The 16,233-nt window shown below is 43.6% G+C and overlaps 1 protein-coding gene across 1 annotated transcript; it reads left to right on the forward strand.

Moving 5' to 3' along the window:
* The first annotated feature begins 144 nt into the window (after nucleotides 1-144).
* LOC9659206 (CASP-like protein 5A1) lies at nucleotides 145-1,297 on the forward strand. Its single transcript, XM_024674323.1, has 4 exons — nucleotides 145-284; nucleotides 337-695; nucleotides 776-908; nucleotides 968-1,297. Exons 2-4 carry the CDS (start codon nucleotides 490-492, stop codon nucleotides 1,157-1,159), a joined length of 531 nt encoding a protein of 176 aa, XP_024530091.1. The 5' UTR covers nucleotides 145-284; nucleotides 337-489; the 3' UTR covers nucleotides 1,160-1,297.
* Nucleotides 1,298-16,233: the final 14,936 nt, after the last annotated feature.

A 16,233-nucleotide genomic window follows, 5' to 3' on the forward strand; every position in this document is an offset into this window, starting at 1 on the left:
GGAAATCTTGGACGCGGAATTAGGTCACGTGCTCGATCGCGGCCGTTGGCAGTCGGCGGCGGAGATTGGCCCACTTGGTGGCCTGCCCGCCGTCGGTGCTGGGGGGCCATCCGACGGGCGTGGTCGAACTACTTTTCTGTCGTGGACTGCGAGAAAAATGTAGGGTTTGCGACGAAGGAAGCGACAGAGGGGAGGGAGAAAGATCGATGCGGCCGCGGCGGGGAGGGCGGGGAATGCGCAGCTGAAAGCTCCCATCGGATCGCTCTTCTTGCGGGGGAATTCGGGTATGTTTTGGCGTTGCGCTCGCTCTCTCAGGCAAGAAATCTCGGTGTCTAGGGTCTTTGTCGCCAGGAATTGGCTCCATGCACGTAGATCTCGCGGGCAAGCACGGCATGGAGTTGGCGATCCGGCAGCAGCAGCGCGGCAGCCGCGATCAGTGAGAATTTCCCCTCCGGGAGGGGGGCCGGGAGAGCGTTTTCTCTTTGATCAATGGACGCTAGCCATCCCGCAGTGTATCCAGTAGGAGTGCCTCCAACAGCCGTCGATCCACCTCCACGAGTGCGCATGAAGGACTACGAGGGAATGCCCAGTACTTTGGGTGGCCTTGTGCTGCGATCTGGCCAGTTTGCTTGCGCAGTCACGGCCTTGAGCATCATGATCTCCATTCCAGATTTCTCGTCGGTCACAGCCTTCTGGTGAGAGAAAGCTCTTTAAGTTTTTGTTTTTTGCCTTCCTTGTTCTAAGTGCTGGTCTTTTCTTCCTTTTTGGTTGACAGCTATCTAGTCGCAGCAATGGCATTGCAATTGTTGTGGAGCGTGAGCCTCGCAGTGGTGGACGGATACGCTCTACTTTTGAGGAGAACTCTCCATAATCCAGTACTTTTGAGCCTTCTTGTTATTGGAGACTGGGTAAGCAAATGGAAAATTAGAATCTTTTCATGAGAGTGCTTTTTGCGACGATTTTGCAGGTCACCTCCACCCTCAGTCTCGCAGCTGCGTGCTCCTCGGCCGGTATCACTGTTTTGATCGACAGCGATCTTGCACAGTGCGCTCACAATCACTGTGGAAGGTATGAAGCAGCGGTGGCCATGGCCTTTTTGACTTGGTTCTTGGTCTCGCTCTCTTTCTTCTTTTCGTTTTGGTTGCTCGCAACAAGGTAGAGACAAACGCTTAAAAAGGACTAAGTAAGAGAGAGAGAGAGAGAGCTCAAAGTTGGCACTCGATGTAAAGACCAGACCACAAAGTGTAAATTGGCTTTTTGTCAAGTAGAAAAGATTACCCTAACGAAACTTTGAGAACATGTTTGTCCGGAGGACTTCTGCATACAAGAACGAGCTGGTTTTTCCATCGATCATGAGCTCAAGACGGTGATGTTCTTGTCTTTGAGCCATGGAACCTACACGTCTCAACGGTAAGTTCTTACAAAAATGACTCAAATGGTTTTGTCTACCCGACTATAAGAAAAGTTTGTAGCCCAAAAAAGGTAAATATATCTTCTAATCAGTAAGGGATTAATATTTTCCTGTATTATATTCCTATTTTAAAAATAAATAGCTAGTAAAGTTATAAAATTAAAAATTAAAAAATTAATCAACCAAATGATTGAAATTTTTATTTAGTAAAAATTAGAGTAGGTTAAGATTTATATAATTCTTTGTCTTGCTTTGCAACCAATAATTCTTTGCAACAAGTCTTAGGGTCTGGCTAAACTAAATCATAAAGAATATATTACTATATTACCACTAACTTTGTATTCTTGGGATGCTTTATCATTGCCCAAAAATATAAAGTTAGTGATAATATAGTGATGTTTTTCAAAAAATAGTGGAGTTATATAATTATTAATTTAAATGGATGACCATATCCTGATCAGCTGTTCTTCCATTAATATTCAAATACATATGATGTGATTTTTATTCAATTAATTTCAGTTCATAATACAATTTGGTTTTTTATTCTTTTGTTGAAGTATCTACAAAGCTGAAGTAGATTAAATTAAGGGTATTTAGCATTCTCATGATTTTATATAAAAATCTTAGTTGGGCAAAAGTGTTCTTCACAACAAGTAGAACTCTATCTCAAAGATCAAATAAAAAATATAAGATATTGCCATAAGCTTGGCAAGGTTTAATTTCCAAGTTGATTCAATGACTCAACTTCAATTTCTCTTATAAAAGTATATAGCTCTTTTGTAGCAATATGAAAAAATTATATATAACAAAGAATAAATACCTAAAATATTAATAGCATCTACTAAAGAGATTTAGGTTGAATGTTAATTTGGAATTAATTTCCCTCACTTATCAATCTTAGTAAAGAATAAATTTCTTAGTGGTATGATCACAATACAGAAGCTCACACTTAGCTCTATAACTCTAGAGTTAAGTTCTTTTAATGAAATCTATATATGCTCTAAATGAAAGATCAACTTCTTTAACACTATAACGAATTTTTTAGCTGATTTACGAGATTATACATATATGTGCATTAAGCATGGAGCATTTAGAGAAATCAATAAATCTAATAGATACATTTTTAGGTAATGAATTTTATGCTTTTTAATTTTGAATTTGTGACATGTTATTCTAGGCAACCATTGTTGTATGCAAAAAAGGTTTTACATTCTATAATAACTTTAAAACATAGATAAGAGCTATTATCTACCTTTCATTAAGAAAACTCTTGGAGCTCAGTTAATATAAAATATAAAAAAAGTTAAGAAAATGCACTTTATTGCTGTTGCAAATACTTTATAAATTAGTCATTCTTTTTCATCCAAACTCACTGATAATTCTTATTGAAAATATGGATATCTCAATTTGAAACTCTTTGGCTTATTTTTAGGAGTTTTTATAAATTTGTGAAAAGAGCAATCCATTTAAATTTCTTTATTAAATACCTTTTTATGCAATTTAGTAAGATATTTGTAAGTCACTAAATTTTCCATTTTACTTTAACCATGTCTTTGACCATTTGGATGAGTCTTACTCACAACCTCTGTAGGTTCTCATCTCAACTTGGTTATTCCTCAAATATGTTCTCACAACCACATTGACTTCACATTTGGTCAAATGCTCTATATATCAAGTCTCAATTCAGATACCCAAAAGTACCTCTAACATACTAGCTTTCAATATCACATTAGTAGTCTAAGCCCATTGGTACTATAGTTTTATTTTTTCGAAACTAAACCATCTGTCCATGAGTGGTCATCTTATCACCACACCTTAATATCTTTATGATGCCCCAAAATATAAAGAACACCATCCTTTAATATCCCTTCTTCAATCCCTACTAAATCCTTTTTATCCATAGTAGTGCTTACCAATACCATTAATAAGGCTTATCCATTAAGTCCCACTAACATTTAGGACTTCTTTATTACATAATCATGCCTTTGGTTAGCAAACAAGAGGACTCCTCTTCCTTTCCATGATTTAGGATTTTGGAATGATATTTTAAAACACCATAGCCCAATATAAGCCTTATAGGTACTCCCACCTTCCACCACTAGGATGCCCTAGTCATGTGGCTAGAGTGAAGCTTTAATGAGCCACATAAGGTATTTAAATAAGTAGTGCCACACAACTCTTGAATACTTCACTAAGTCACTTCACTTATCCATTTATATTCACTTTAGCTTTGGACTCTTTAGTGTTTATATCATCACCTAATATGTTGGTATAGTTTTCCTTAGTCTAGAGTCCTTCCCTTATTATCCTATTGAGACTTACCAAGCCCCTTAAAGTTTAAGAGATGATTGCGTTGGGCTTTCACCCTTGGACGTGGACTCAGACTTAAACTTAGACTTGCACTTAATTGTAATCTCTTGAATTTAAACTTCTTAGAAGGTCACGTAACTCAATATTATTCAAACCCAATGACACTTAACCCCAAATATCCCAAGACCCTTAACCAATTGGAAAAAAGGGGTGCATTCTTATTTATGAGCTTTTTCCCTTTATATTTTAACTTTTATATATTGTTTTTCAAGTTGTTCCCTTTAGTTGCTTATATTAGTCATGGTCTTAATCTCAATCTTAGTATTAGTCTCAAACTCTATTTTGAGCTCCATCTTAGACTCCATCTTCCTTCTCAGACTCAATCTCAGACTCCTTTTTGAGTCTGTAAGCAATTAAAAGGAATGATTTGAGAGATGATCTATAGGAGTTCAAATATAAAGGGAAAGTGCTCATGAATAAGAGTGCACCCTTTTTTCCAATCGGTTAAGGGTCTTGGGATATTTGGCCTTGGGTTTGAATAGTATTGGGTTAGCTGATCTCCTGGGAAGTTCAAATTTAGAAGTTTATAGGGCCTAATCTTGACACTTTCAAATATTATGACACTTGCTATGTGTCGATCATTCTTTTGTCCCTTTTTTGAGGCTCACTTACCAATCACTTCATGCTTGTTCCTTGGACATTTCTTTGAAAGTTCCACTTTTGCTCTTGTTTTTTTTAACTTTTAGTCCAAATATGTTACACTCATTGGACTTTTGCTTTGGCTGTTACTTCATTAATCACCTTGAATTCTACTTTGGGACTTAGGGATTTGTGTCTTATAACTCCACCACCCATAGATGAAGTTCAATGTCCTCATCGAATAATAATTTATTTTCTAAAGTAACCCTATCATAGATTGTCAATTTTACCTTTGCACCAAGCTAGTTTTAATTAATGGTTTAACACCAAAGGTTCATTATCCTTTGCATATCTATTGAGTATAAATTCTTCAATTAAGAGACTCATTAGATCACTTATGATGGTTTGTTAATTTATATTTTGCTAAACCCACTAGAGACACCATTTCTATCTCAATCTTACATCTCATTCTAAAATAGTCTCAAACTATATTAACATGACCATCACCTTTTGGAATTTTAATATTGACTTCTCATGTCAATTTTAAAAGTGTCTCCAACATCTTTTGTTGCATATATTGTGCAAACTTTACTTTCTTATCTTAGGGAGTTTTTTACATGAGAACACCATCATCCTCTTTTTATCTCATGCCAACCTAGGCATTAAATTCCACTTATCCATAATTTACACTAGAGATGCTTATACTTTTATCATTTGGCTATATAGTCATTTAATCTTTTGGAGCTTTCAACTTTTGCCGAATTGGAGAACTTGGGAATCCCATCCCTTGGAATCTTATTACTTTCTTTATGATCCATAAGCATCCACTATATAGTGGTTTTTTTACTAATTTATCATTTAGGTTCCTTCCAACAATTACCAAGGCCCATTCTTAGTCATTAATCTTTTATTTTTATCCATAGATCATTGCACTAAAAAACTTAAGATTGCTACCTTCGTTTTTGGGGGTATTTTTTTGTTAGCAAAGGCTTTGTTTTGCTAAATCTAAAAGGTATTCACCATTAGAGTCTCACTATCATTTTTTGTTATAGACACTATCCCTAGCCCAATCCCTATCCCTTGGGTCTTTCTTTAGAGACTACTTTCTTGAACTCACAATACTATTGTATTATCATAATGTAACCTACCAAAGAAAATAATTCGAAAGATGATCTATAAATGTTTAAATATAAAAGGAAAAGGTCTATGAATAATACTGCACCCCCTTTTTTCAATTGATTAAGGGTTTTGAGATACTTGGGGTTTGAGTTTAAATAATATTGGGTTGGGTGACTTCTTAATTTAGGAGTTTACATATAGATTATTTCACTTTAATGTCTTTCTCACTAAGTCATAATGACTAAGTTATACTATTACCAACAGTTTAAATCACTACTTTGAACTAAGAACCATGTTCCATAACTCAATAATGAGCTTGTTTTTAATTAGCCATAGGATTACCAAGTGATCCCACATAGACATCTCAAGTTTACCGATAAGTATTAAATCAACTTGACCTTTGAGTTGTTAGCAATTGAGATTTGGTATCCCTGTCCCATTCACCATAGTTCTAATGCCATTTACACCCAAGTAGTCAAGTTAGATGTGTTGAGCTTTTATACCAAACACGTTAACCATGCATCAAAATTCTAGGGCATCCCCCAATTAGTAGTGTGCCAAAGCCATCCTTTTTATTAAGAGTTTATAACCACTGAAAAATGAATGTCTTTATATTCTAAACCATCACCATATCTTAGTAGGTTGGGAACTGAACCCAAACACTAGAGGGTTGGGATTTGAACTCAACTTTTGTATATGCATCTATAAACGATATCACTGTCAGGAATCCCCTAATTCTTGCCACATTTCTGACTCTCACCAGATTCTTAACCTGCAGACTATATTCCTGACTCTCGAGACACTTCCCTATTCCTGACTCTCTGATTTCCCATACGATTTCTGAGTCTCGAGCCACATTCCTGATGATGATATGGCACCTCCTCGACCTCAACTATATTTAGGCTATCTTGGTGGAGCTTTATCAACCTATAGTGTATATAGGTTAGCCTTGTTCCATTTCTCCACAATATGAATTAACACCAGTCTAAGGCTTTTTCTTCGTTTTCACTAGCTTTTCTCTTTGTCTTCTACATTTTCCAGTCTTGATCTTGTTGGGGGTTTTGACAGTTTGATTTAGATTGTGTTTTTTCGTTTTTGCTTTAGCTCATTTTGATTGTTTGACTGCCTTTGCCTTTTTCCCTTTTTTTCTTTCTTCTTTGCCGATGGAGTCTCCAAGCCATCCTGATTTCTTTGCTGAAGTCCTTGCAAAAATTCAATCTGAGAATACCGAGCTGAAGGCAATCCTTCTTCACATGCAGCAGGAGCTTGCTTCACTTTTGGCTCAAGGATCCAGCAAAGTTCCTGAACCGAAGGTGAGTTTCCCGGCAAAAGTTTCAGGCAAGCGTTCGGAGCTTCGCGGATTCTTGAACCAGATAGAGCTGATCTTCACACTTCAACATCGGTGGTACCCTACTTCCGAGTCTCAAATAGGTGCGATCGGGATGTTGCTCGAAGGTGTAGCTTTGTCATGGTTTTCTCCTCTCCTAGAGAAGAGCATGAAAGGGGTTGTGGTTCCAGAGCTGATGGGTTTTCAGTTGTTCAAAGAGAAGCTTGACACATGTTTTGGCGAGACGGATCGGGTTCAAGCTGCCACCACAAAGATGAGATGTCTCTCTCAAGGGTCTCGTTCTGCCTTGATCTATGCTGCAGAGTTCCAACTCCTTGCCTTGGACACTCAATGGGATGAGCGGGCCCTGATTGATCAATTTCGTTTCGGCCTTAACAACAGTGTCAAGAATTTGTTGCTCACCATGGAGGATCCCATAGACTTGTCGGACGCCATCAACAAAACTGTTCGATGCAACAATCGTCTCTTTGAATGTCGTCAGGAAAGTCGCCGCACTGCCGTTTTCCCGTCCCAGACTCAGGGATCCCAGCTTTAGTCTTCGGGGCATACACCTGAACCTACTACTCCGGTCCTGATGGATATTTTTGGTACTCCCCGACTCATCAAAGGGAAGTTGAGTCCTACTGAGAAGCAATGTCGAATATCTCATAATCTTTGCCTCTACTATGTTGATCCTAATCACAAAGCAGCTGTGTGTCCCAAGAAGCCTCCCCGACTGCTCGAGTTCACTCTGCCTCAAGGTCCACCTCTGTTGCAATCGGGAAATGACCATGTCCAAACAGAGTAGGAGCTGTCTGTTTGGACTCCCCGAATAAAAATCACTTTTCTTCTTTATCAAGCTCCTCACCACCTTTCATCAAAGCCACCACCAATTCCTGCAACTTCTGCATCCTATATCTCCTTTCTTTCATTGGACAATTAGGACTCAAGGCTCTAGCGCTACTGGACTTGGGTGCAACTTCTTGCTTCATGGACACAGACTTTGCTGCCCAACATCACGTTCCTCTTTCTCCTACCATATGGGATCTGAGGGTTGAAGGCATCGGCAGGCATTTTATGTCTCTATCTTCTGGACTTAGGGAAATGTTGCCTATTCAAGTACACATTGGGTCCACCGTCACCAATATTTCCTTCAACATCATCAACAGCAAATCCTCCTCTGTGGTGCTCGGCCTTCCTTGGTTCCAACTACATCAATCTCAGATCCGTTGGAAGGAATTACAACTCGTTTCTCCCACATCACCATCTCCCATGACTTCCCTTGCTGTTCATTGAGTTTGAATCAGGAAAAGTTCCCTAAACTCAAATCGGGGTTCTATTCCTGACTCTACGAAGTTTTCACCCTTTTCTTTTCCTTCTCTTCCATCTTACACTGGACAGTATCCTCGTTTCATCATTCTATTTAGTCGTACGCCTCCTCCTATCTCCACAATCACTATGAAAGAACTCCTTCATGAAGAACCTATTTTCCTTTTTGCTTTGCATGTTTCTCTTATCAGTCTTCCTGAGAAGTATCATAATTTTGGGGATGTGTTTGACAAGAAAAAAGCTAGTGTATTGCCTGTTCATTGGCCTTATGACTGTCCCATTGATTTACAGGAAGGAGTATTACCTTCGTGGGGGCCCATCTACGGGTTATCCCCATCCGAGCTTAAGGCCCTCAAAGAGTACGTGGATGAGAACCTTGCCTCTGTAAGCCACAAATTTTTCCTTTCCAATTTGCCAGCTTACCTCGACTATCCGTCCAACACTGCCTTGGCTTTTGCTAAGTTCCCTTGCCAAGGTTCTCGCCTATGGTACCAGCTCCTACTTGGTTTCAGCTACTCACTGCACGAGCAACGGAGTGTTAGCCATCCATCCACGGATTCCCAAATCACTCCCAATCCCCCTCCCCGGGTTAGACTGGACTTAAGGTTCGGCTACACTCCCCGCAAGCACAGGCGGCCAAGCACACCAAGCTTCCAGGTTCCTAACATCCCTTGGTACCACAAGACTTGATCATGGGACCCTCTAAATCCCAAGTCTTGAGTGCAACACTTGCTTCGGGACGCCGGGGCGAAACACCGTGGCCTAGCGGCCCGGTATGGGTACCTCTACCCCCCCACTTCCATCCCGAAGGAAGGCCCAAGCCCCTAGGAAGGGCGAGGACCAATGAGCCGCATGGTACTCAAGTGGGGCACCACTCCACATGAGCCGGGAGCACCGCAATCGGTTTCCCTTTCGGGAGTGGGAGCTGCTCTTGAGCACTTCCTTGGATGGCCCCTCCGGCACCAGCCAAGTCCATGCTCACTCCCACCCAAGGCCCCTCGGTCCCAGTCTCAACCTCAAGTCGGTTTGGAAGCCCAACTGGAGAGTCCCTTCAAAACTCGTTCCTGGACCTCACTATCCCTACTATACTTTTGGAACCCCCTACAGCCCCCCCCCCCTGGGAGATGCACACTTTGGGCTTTCACCCCTTGACCCGTATTAGTATTTGGACTTAGTCTCTGGCTCGATCTTAGACCCGATTTCGGATCCGACTTCGGATTCGGTCTCGGACTCGATCTCGGACTCGATCTCGGACCCGATCTCGGACCCGATCTCGGACCCAACCTCGGACTCGACTTCGGACTCGGTCTCGGACCCGATTTCGGATCTCGGACTCCGTCTCGAACTCCGTCTCGAACTCAGACTCGAACTCGGTCCCCGAGTCGGTCTCGGACTCGATTCCGGACTCTATCTCGAACTCGGTCCTAGAGTCGGTCTTGGACTCAATCTTCGACTTGGTCCCATCCGATGAACTCTTTGTCATTTTGGTCATGCTTTCGGGGTTCCTTTAGCCTACGACACCTCGGCGAGTTGGTTCCTTACAACTCCACCACCCATAGAAGAAGTTCGATGCCCACATCGAACATCTCGTTTTATCCTACGACTTGTTGACCATGTCTCCGGGGGCATCCCCCCACTTAGCGGTGTGCCTAAGTTAGCCTCCCGGCCAAGAGCCCATGACAACGGAATATAGGTGTCCCTATACTCCTCACCTCACCACGCCCTAATATGGGGTCGGGACTTGAACTCAGCCTTGCTTTACTAGGGGGTTGGGATTTGAACCCAACCTCCATAGAATACGTCTACGGATTCGACATCCCTGTAGGGAGTCGGGCGTAGCTCCCTATGCCTGGTCGACCTAGCTAACCCATGCTAATTAGCTTACCTTCGGTGCGCCTTCGGGTCCTAGCATATGCCATTGCTCAACTTTTCAAATTGATACTTTTAATTGAACTTTGCATAAGTACATAGAGTTCTGCCATGCAAAAATTCCTCCACTAGATCTCGCGTGTTCGCTAGGTTCTCCTCCGGTTCCCATGTTGCTTCGCAGTGTGGAAATCCTTTCCACTTCACATGGAACTCTCTCACCTCGCGTCCTTGTCGCTTGCTCTTGCGCGCATTGAGGATGGTCTCGACTTCGTATTCCTCCTCCCCTTGGATAACCTCAAGTAAAGGTCTTACTTGGTCCTTGCGAAGCGGATCCTCAAAATACGGCTTGAGTAAGTTCACGTGGAACACGGGATGCATCTTCCCCATCTCTCGAGGAAGTCGGAGACGGTAAGCCACTTTACCGATTCGAGCCTCAATCTCGTAAGGCCCCGCGAACCTGCTTAAGGAACTCAAGATCAATTCATTTACAGGAATACATGCATTTTCACCTTTGGGTCAACTTCCGGCTGATCCCACTTGGTAGCCTGAGGTTCTTGGTGTTCAGCCACACCTTCTCCCCAGCTTGGAACTCCACATCCCGACGCTTTTGGTTCGCGTACTTAGTTTGCCTTTGTTGAGCTCGTTCCAAGGAATCCCTCACTAGATTCCAAATGTTGAGTCTTTCCGCCGTGAATGCCTCCACTGCGGGTAACTCTCCATGATACTCGGCCACGCCGAGTTCCACAGGACCTTCAATAGCTCGCCCATTGATGACTTCCCATGGACTCACCCCGATGCTTGAATGTGGTGAGTTGTTATAACACATTTCTGCAAGTCCCAAATGACTTACCCAGTCGGTCTAGTTTCCCGAGACATAGCATTGCAAATAATCCTCCAGCTGCCTATTCACCCTTTCCATTTGTCCGTCTGTCAAGAAGTGTTAGTGCCATCAATCTTGACTTAATACCCATTACCTGTCTGTGGGTGATAGGCTGTGCTGAATTTCAACTTGGTGCGATACTGTTCTAAAGCTCTATTTCGTTAAAGTGGGAATTGTCATTATCCCACTTGTAAAATAAAGTTTCCAAACCTTTATATAGTATATAAATATAACAAAATTCAACTGCATTGAGGCACATGCCATTTTATTTTAAACAAGGAAATGTCTACTCAATCACTTCTCCTCCCCCTGCCACTGCTTCACCTCTCTCTTCTCCTTGTCATCGTCGTCCAATTTCTTTCCATCCTTTTAATATTGGCTCAGTTGCTCCGAGTCTAGGTGGAGCCTAAGTCCCCATTCAATCTTTACTTTCCCCTTATTAATAAAACAACTTCGTAGACTTCCAATAACATGCTGTAACACTTCTAGTATAATGCAAATCCTCTCAAAGAATTGTCTTTTAATATTAATACAATGGCATGGAACCCCATGCCATAATAAGTTACATTTTTAAATAAATACATGCCATCTCAAACTGTTATTTTTTGCCTCCAACGCCTATACAATAATCTTGGAATTTCATCACTCTCCACACTATCAGGATTTAAACCCAATAGTAATGCCATCTCTTCTCTAATACGTCCACGCTCATGTTCAGTGGTCGAAGAACCCATCCGGTTGAGCAGATTATGGAGATGCGGATAGTGCTTGGCTAGACAATATACATGCCATAAATGATGACTGGTGTCTGTCCGATCAAATGGCTTCTGATATACCGTTCCATCTGCCATTTGGTTGATTTCTGCAGCCACCTCCTGGACTGGCCGGTTCTTTATCACCATCGCTTCAAGCCGTTTTGCAAGGTCCCCCAGAACATACGGTTTCTTCTCCCTAGTTTCCATACTGCAAGAGATGGGGTGCACTGCATATGTGTGCGTGTTCGCTGCAGTTTTAATCGGCGAGTCATCGATGATGAGGATTTCACTTGACCTAGCAGTCCGGTTCATCACTACAGCCTCTGCCTTGACGAAGATGGGCTTGCTACCCCTCACATGGACCATAGTCAAGCAATCCTCCTGCGTTAGGAGAAAGTCAAATGGTAATATTACTCGCGTCTGATCGTGCATCATCTGTAGCAACGTTAATGCATTGTGGCGCATCATGGATGTCCAAACTCCCAATTGCAAATTGAACCCGGCCCTCTGTTTTAAGTGTCGCATGGTCATTATTAGATCCCGCAGTTTCTCCCGTGTGATTAATGTGAATCTGTCTCTTTTGACCAACTTGCGACCGCAGGCTTTGGAGGGTGCAGTGACATTCGAGGACGAGCCACGCTCATGGGAGAAAAGGACACCGTTCAGATCAAAAACGATACAGTACTTTCGCCGTGACTCTGAAATGAAATGCGTTAGCATAAAAAATGGTACAAGTCAATTTTACCATCTACAATATTAGCGAATGGTGCTCCCGATGGTCGTTCAGAGGGTTTTGGTCGAGGAAACGTGAAGGGCGGAAATACTCTCCTCTGCAATGTGGGGTCAATCGCATCCGATGGCGTGTGGGCACATGCCATTTCAGCTGTAGACTCTGGTACAACTGGCTCAACAGTGGCATGGGGTGGTTCCAATGGCGTGTGATCACACGCCATTTCAGCTGGTGCCTCCGTTGGCAAAGTGGACATGACCGAACAGGCAGCAGGGGCGGTGTAGGGAGGTTCCAACGGCGTGTAGTCAGACGATTGGGCACACGTTGGAAATGAGGATACGACCGGCTCGGCGGCTGGGGCGGCCTCATGCGGGTCCAATGGCGCCTGGTCACCGTCAGTTGGATACGTGGACAAGATTGACTCAGTGGTATGGGCAGCATCAAGTGGAGCGTGGTCAGCTTGCTTGGCGTTGATATGGATAGTAGCCTCCACCAGCTCTGATGACTCTTGCAAGCAAGTAGAGTCCACTGGCGGATCCATATGCATGTCCAAATATCTCCCTTCGATTGAGATGGTATCCTCCCGTGCTACTAAAAACAAACTCATTAGCACATTGAATCGACTATACTGTATTTACCATCAACTGCTATTGAGGAACTAGGACCGATATCACTTGGGCGCACTGCTGATTCTGAAGGATTGGACATACGTTTCGACCTTTGCTTGGCACTATCCTTCCTCGACACTAAAGGCTAGAGTTTGTATCTTAATTCAACTGAATAATCTCTACTTACCATTTCTTCTGCGACCTACATGGACAATGTTAGAAATGGTAAAAGGTTAGGAATGGATGTACTATTATTTACCTGATGGTTTGTCTTGTATGACCTTCCTCCGCTGCTCTTTGGCCACCTCAGGCTGGCCATCGTCGTCATCATCGTCATCGTCGTTATTGTGATCGTCACCATTGTGAGGACCATCCAAGTCCTCTTCGTCCTCCTCTTCTTCATCCTCCTCTTCTTCGTCCTCCTCTTCTTTGTCCTCCTCTTCGTCCTTCTGCTCTTCCTGCTCATTATCTTTCTCTGGCTCCTCATCCCCCTCTTGCATTTCTTCCATAGGCTGCTCAGGTTGGATTGCTTGTTTTTCCAGGACCATCTTGGAAAAATCATCTGGCCGAGTCTCCATCTCAAAATACAAGACATCCATAGCCTGTTTTAGTGCGTGACCTAGGACCGTATCCTCACCCGACTGTCTTAACATGGTTTCTGCACGTTCTTGCACCCTTCGAAGACGACGAGATGAGAAAAACGTGGCCCTGACTTGAAAAGCATCCCTCATCCATTGTACCTCTCCATTGAGATTGGGGAAGGGGAGTCCGCCATAGGAATCTGAGTCAGAAGGTGGTGACTGGCTCCTTTCACTCAGCCCTTGATCTGCAATGAATGGTATGAGCACACACGCCATAACCGCGAGGCATTACCTATCATCTTTTCGTTGCCCTTCTTCCTTTTCGAATCAAACGCCTCTGATCCCGACGACTGTCCAACGTGCTTTCGCTTTTTATGACCACTGTCAGTTTGAGCTTGGCTGGTGCTTGCCTGTTTTGCCTTTGAAGAAGTGTCTCCTGCAAGGAATGGCATGAGACCACACGCCATTGCAAATATAATTTGTACCTCCTTTTTTCCTATTGCTTGTCTGTTTGTCCTTCTTCGACGCGCCACCAGTGCGCTTTTCAGTCCTCGTGTCTGAATATTCACAACGATCTATAATCAAAATGGCGTGAGGCCTCACGTGACCTTACCTTGTGCAGGTTGTGACCTCGGCCTAACATCAGTAGCTGTTAATGCCGTTTCAGCATCTGGGGGTGGCCACGCTCCTGCATACAGAGCTTGTGAGATAACATTTAAACTTAAAGTGCGTACTCACCAGGTTCGTAGAGAAGATACTGTTTTTCTTTGGCAACTGTAATTATATGCTCCATTGAAGTCACCTCTTCAATGGAGTTTGTCACCGCAACACATGGGACACCCTTGAGTAGTGCGGCTCGAAAGAATAGTCCGCTGCAGTTGTACTCGACAACGCATTTGCCCTTGGAGTCACCCGCTATTGCGTTGAAGACCCAGCTGAGCATTTCCCATGCTGCACCTGGAGCTTTCTTTGGATTCGAAAGCTCCATAGCCGTCTTCAGTTCCTCAGGCACGGGTAAATTGACCTCCCTCAGATCAATTCAATCGGCTTTGTTGAACGAAGCTGGGAAGTCACTCCAGTCCCACTCTGCTGCAGGACCAATAACAAGGGCGACTGTGAAGATGCGGACATTCGTCGGTATCTTCTTCTTAGCCATTATCCCATGGATCTCCCGCATCTCCTTGCCTTTCAACCGAGCCTTCACCTCGTTCAAGGCCTTCCAGAACTTGTGATAGGATTCGGAGTCGTAGATCATATAGTGGACTGAAGATTCCACCTCCGCAAGTCCCACCATTAAGTCAATGATGGAGCTGACTTCGTCTGCATGAGTGATCTCCTCGTTTGTGAAGTCCATCACACAAAAGATGTTCTTGACCTGCTCATCTCCGCGGGAAACGATGCTCCTCCACCTTTGATCCTCATCCGAATTCACGTATACCCGGTAAGGTTCTCGATAGGCCTCTGCTGCGGGGTCGAGCTGTTTCTGAAGCCGGCGGTCGACATCCCACTTAATGAAATTTGGATACTGATCCAACTTCTCAGCTTTACTTTTCGTGGCATCCCGCAGCAGATCGATGAACTTGGGGGCCCCCTTCACGTACTCGTCGATGTCTTCATTTGACAAGTCCAGCTCTTCCATCATCTCTTGCGTGGTGTCGATGCTCACCCTCGCCACGGCCACTTGCTTGAAGATCCAATCCTTCAATAGCGCACGAGCTCTCAGAGTCGTGCACAAGTCCTCGTATGTCACAATATGGCCGGGAGTCATTTTGGTCTTGTTGAAGACTACCTCACCACGTAGAAGAGCATTAGCCACTGTCAGAAGGTCGTCGTCGTCTAGAGACCGCGAGAAACGCAAGGCGTTGAGCTTCAAATCATTGGGCTTCCGGCCGTCCTCCACACCCATTGAGTTTAGCAACTCCCCGTCATGGTACTTCCTTAGCACATCTACCCATTTGTCAAAAACAACTTTTGTCGCGAGTAGAATGTTATGGATGCTGAGTGTGTCATTGACCCCCAGTGTTTTCGAGAGAAGACTCGAGAATTCCTGCAATGGAAATGGCGTGAGGCCACATGCTATGCCACATGCAACGAGGCTTACCTGCCAGGCGCTAGTTGCTAGTGCACGTCCTTGTCCTGGTTTTTGTGGCTTCTTCAGTTGAACCCAGAGCTTCCGTGTTCGTGCCAATGTCTCGTGCAGACCCGATTTGTAGCACGTTTCTTGCTTGACATTCTGCGCGTGGGAGATGTATATGATAGATCGGAGGGGCGAGTTGCCTTTTATCAGGCGGACAACTCTTGTCTTGAAGACTTTCTTCACCTCCTCGCCCACCATAATATCCACAACTATCTGTTGCATCGCCAAGCTAGAATGCTGCCCGGAGACGGCATAGAACCGGATGTTCTGATCGTCCAACACCTTCCTATTGATCAAGTCTGGAAACCTCGTCTCGCCCTTCATTGTTCGGTAGTAGGGGATCACGTCTGCGATGTCGGGTGTTACTGGACTTGCCAGCATCTTCTGCTTCAGTTTCTCCACCCACTCATCAGATACTAGCCTGTGGTTGTATTTGCTTTGGATCTCGATACGGCTCACGTCGATTGTATATACTTTGTTGGAATAGTAACAAGTACTATTATCTGCGACGATTTTTGCTGCCTCTTCTTGCTCTTTC

The sequence above is a fragment of the Selaginella moellendorffii genome, unplaced genomic scaffold, assembly GCF_000143415.4.
Source record: "Selaginella moellendorffii unplaced genomic scaffold, v1.0 SELMOscaffold_12, whole genome shotgun sequence".
Lineage (NCBI taxonomy): Eukaryota > Viridiplantae > Streptophyta > Lycopodiopsida > Selaginellales > Selaginellaceae > Selaginella > Selaginella moellendorffii.

Excerpts from the sequence above, each read along its gene's own strand:
- LOC9659206 (XM_024674323.1), top strand. The coding sequence starts at position 490 with ATGGACGCTAGCCATCCCGCAGTGTATCCAGTAGGAGTGCCTCCAACA. Across the intron at positions 696-775 it reads TCGTCGGTCACAGCCTTCTG|CTATCTAGTCGCAGCAATGG; the intron begins GTGAGAGAAAGC and ends TTTGGTTGACAG. Across the intron at positions 909-967 it reads TTCTTGTTATTGGAGACTGG|GTCACCTCCACCCTCAGTCT; the intron begins GTAAGCAAATGG and ends ACGATTTTGCAG.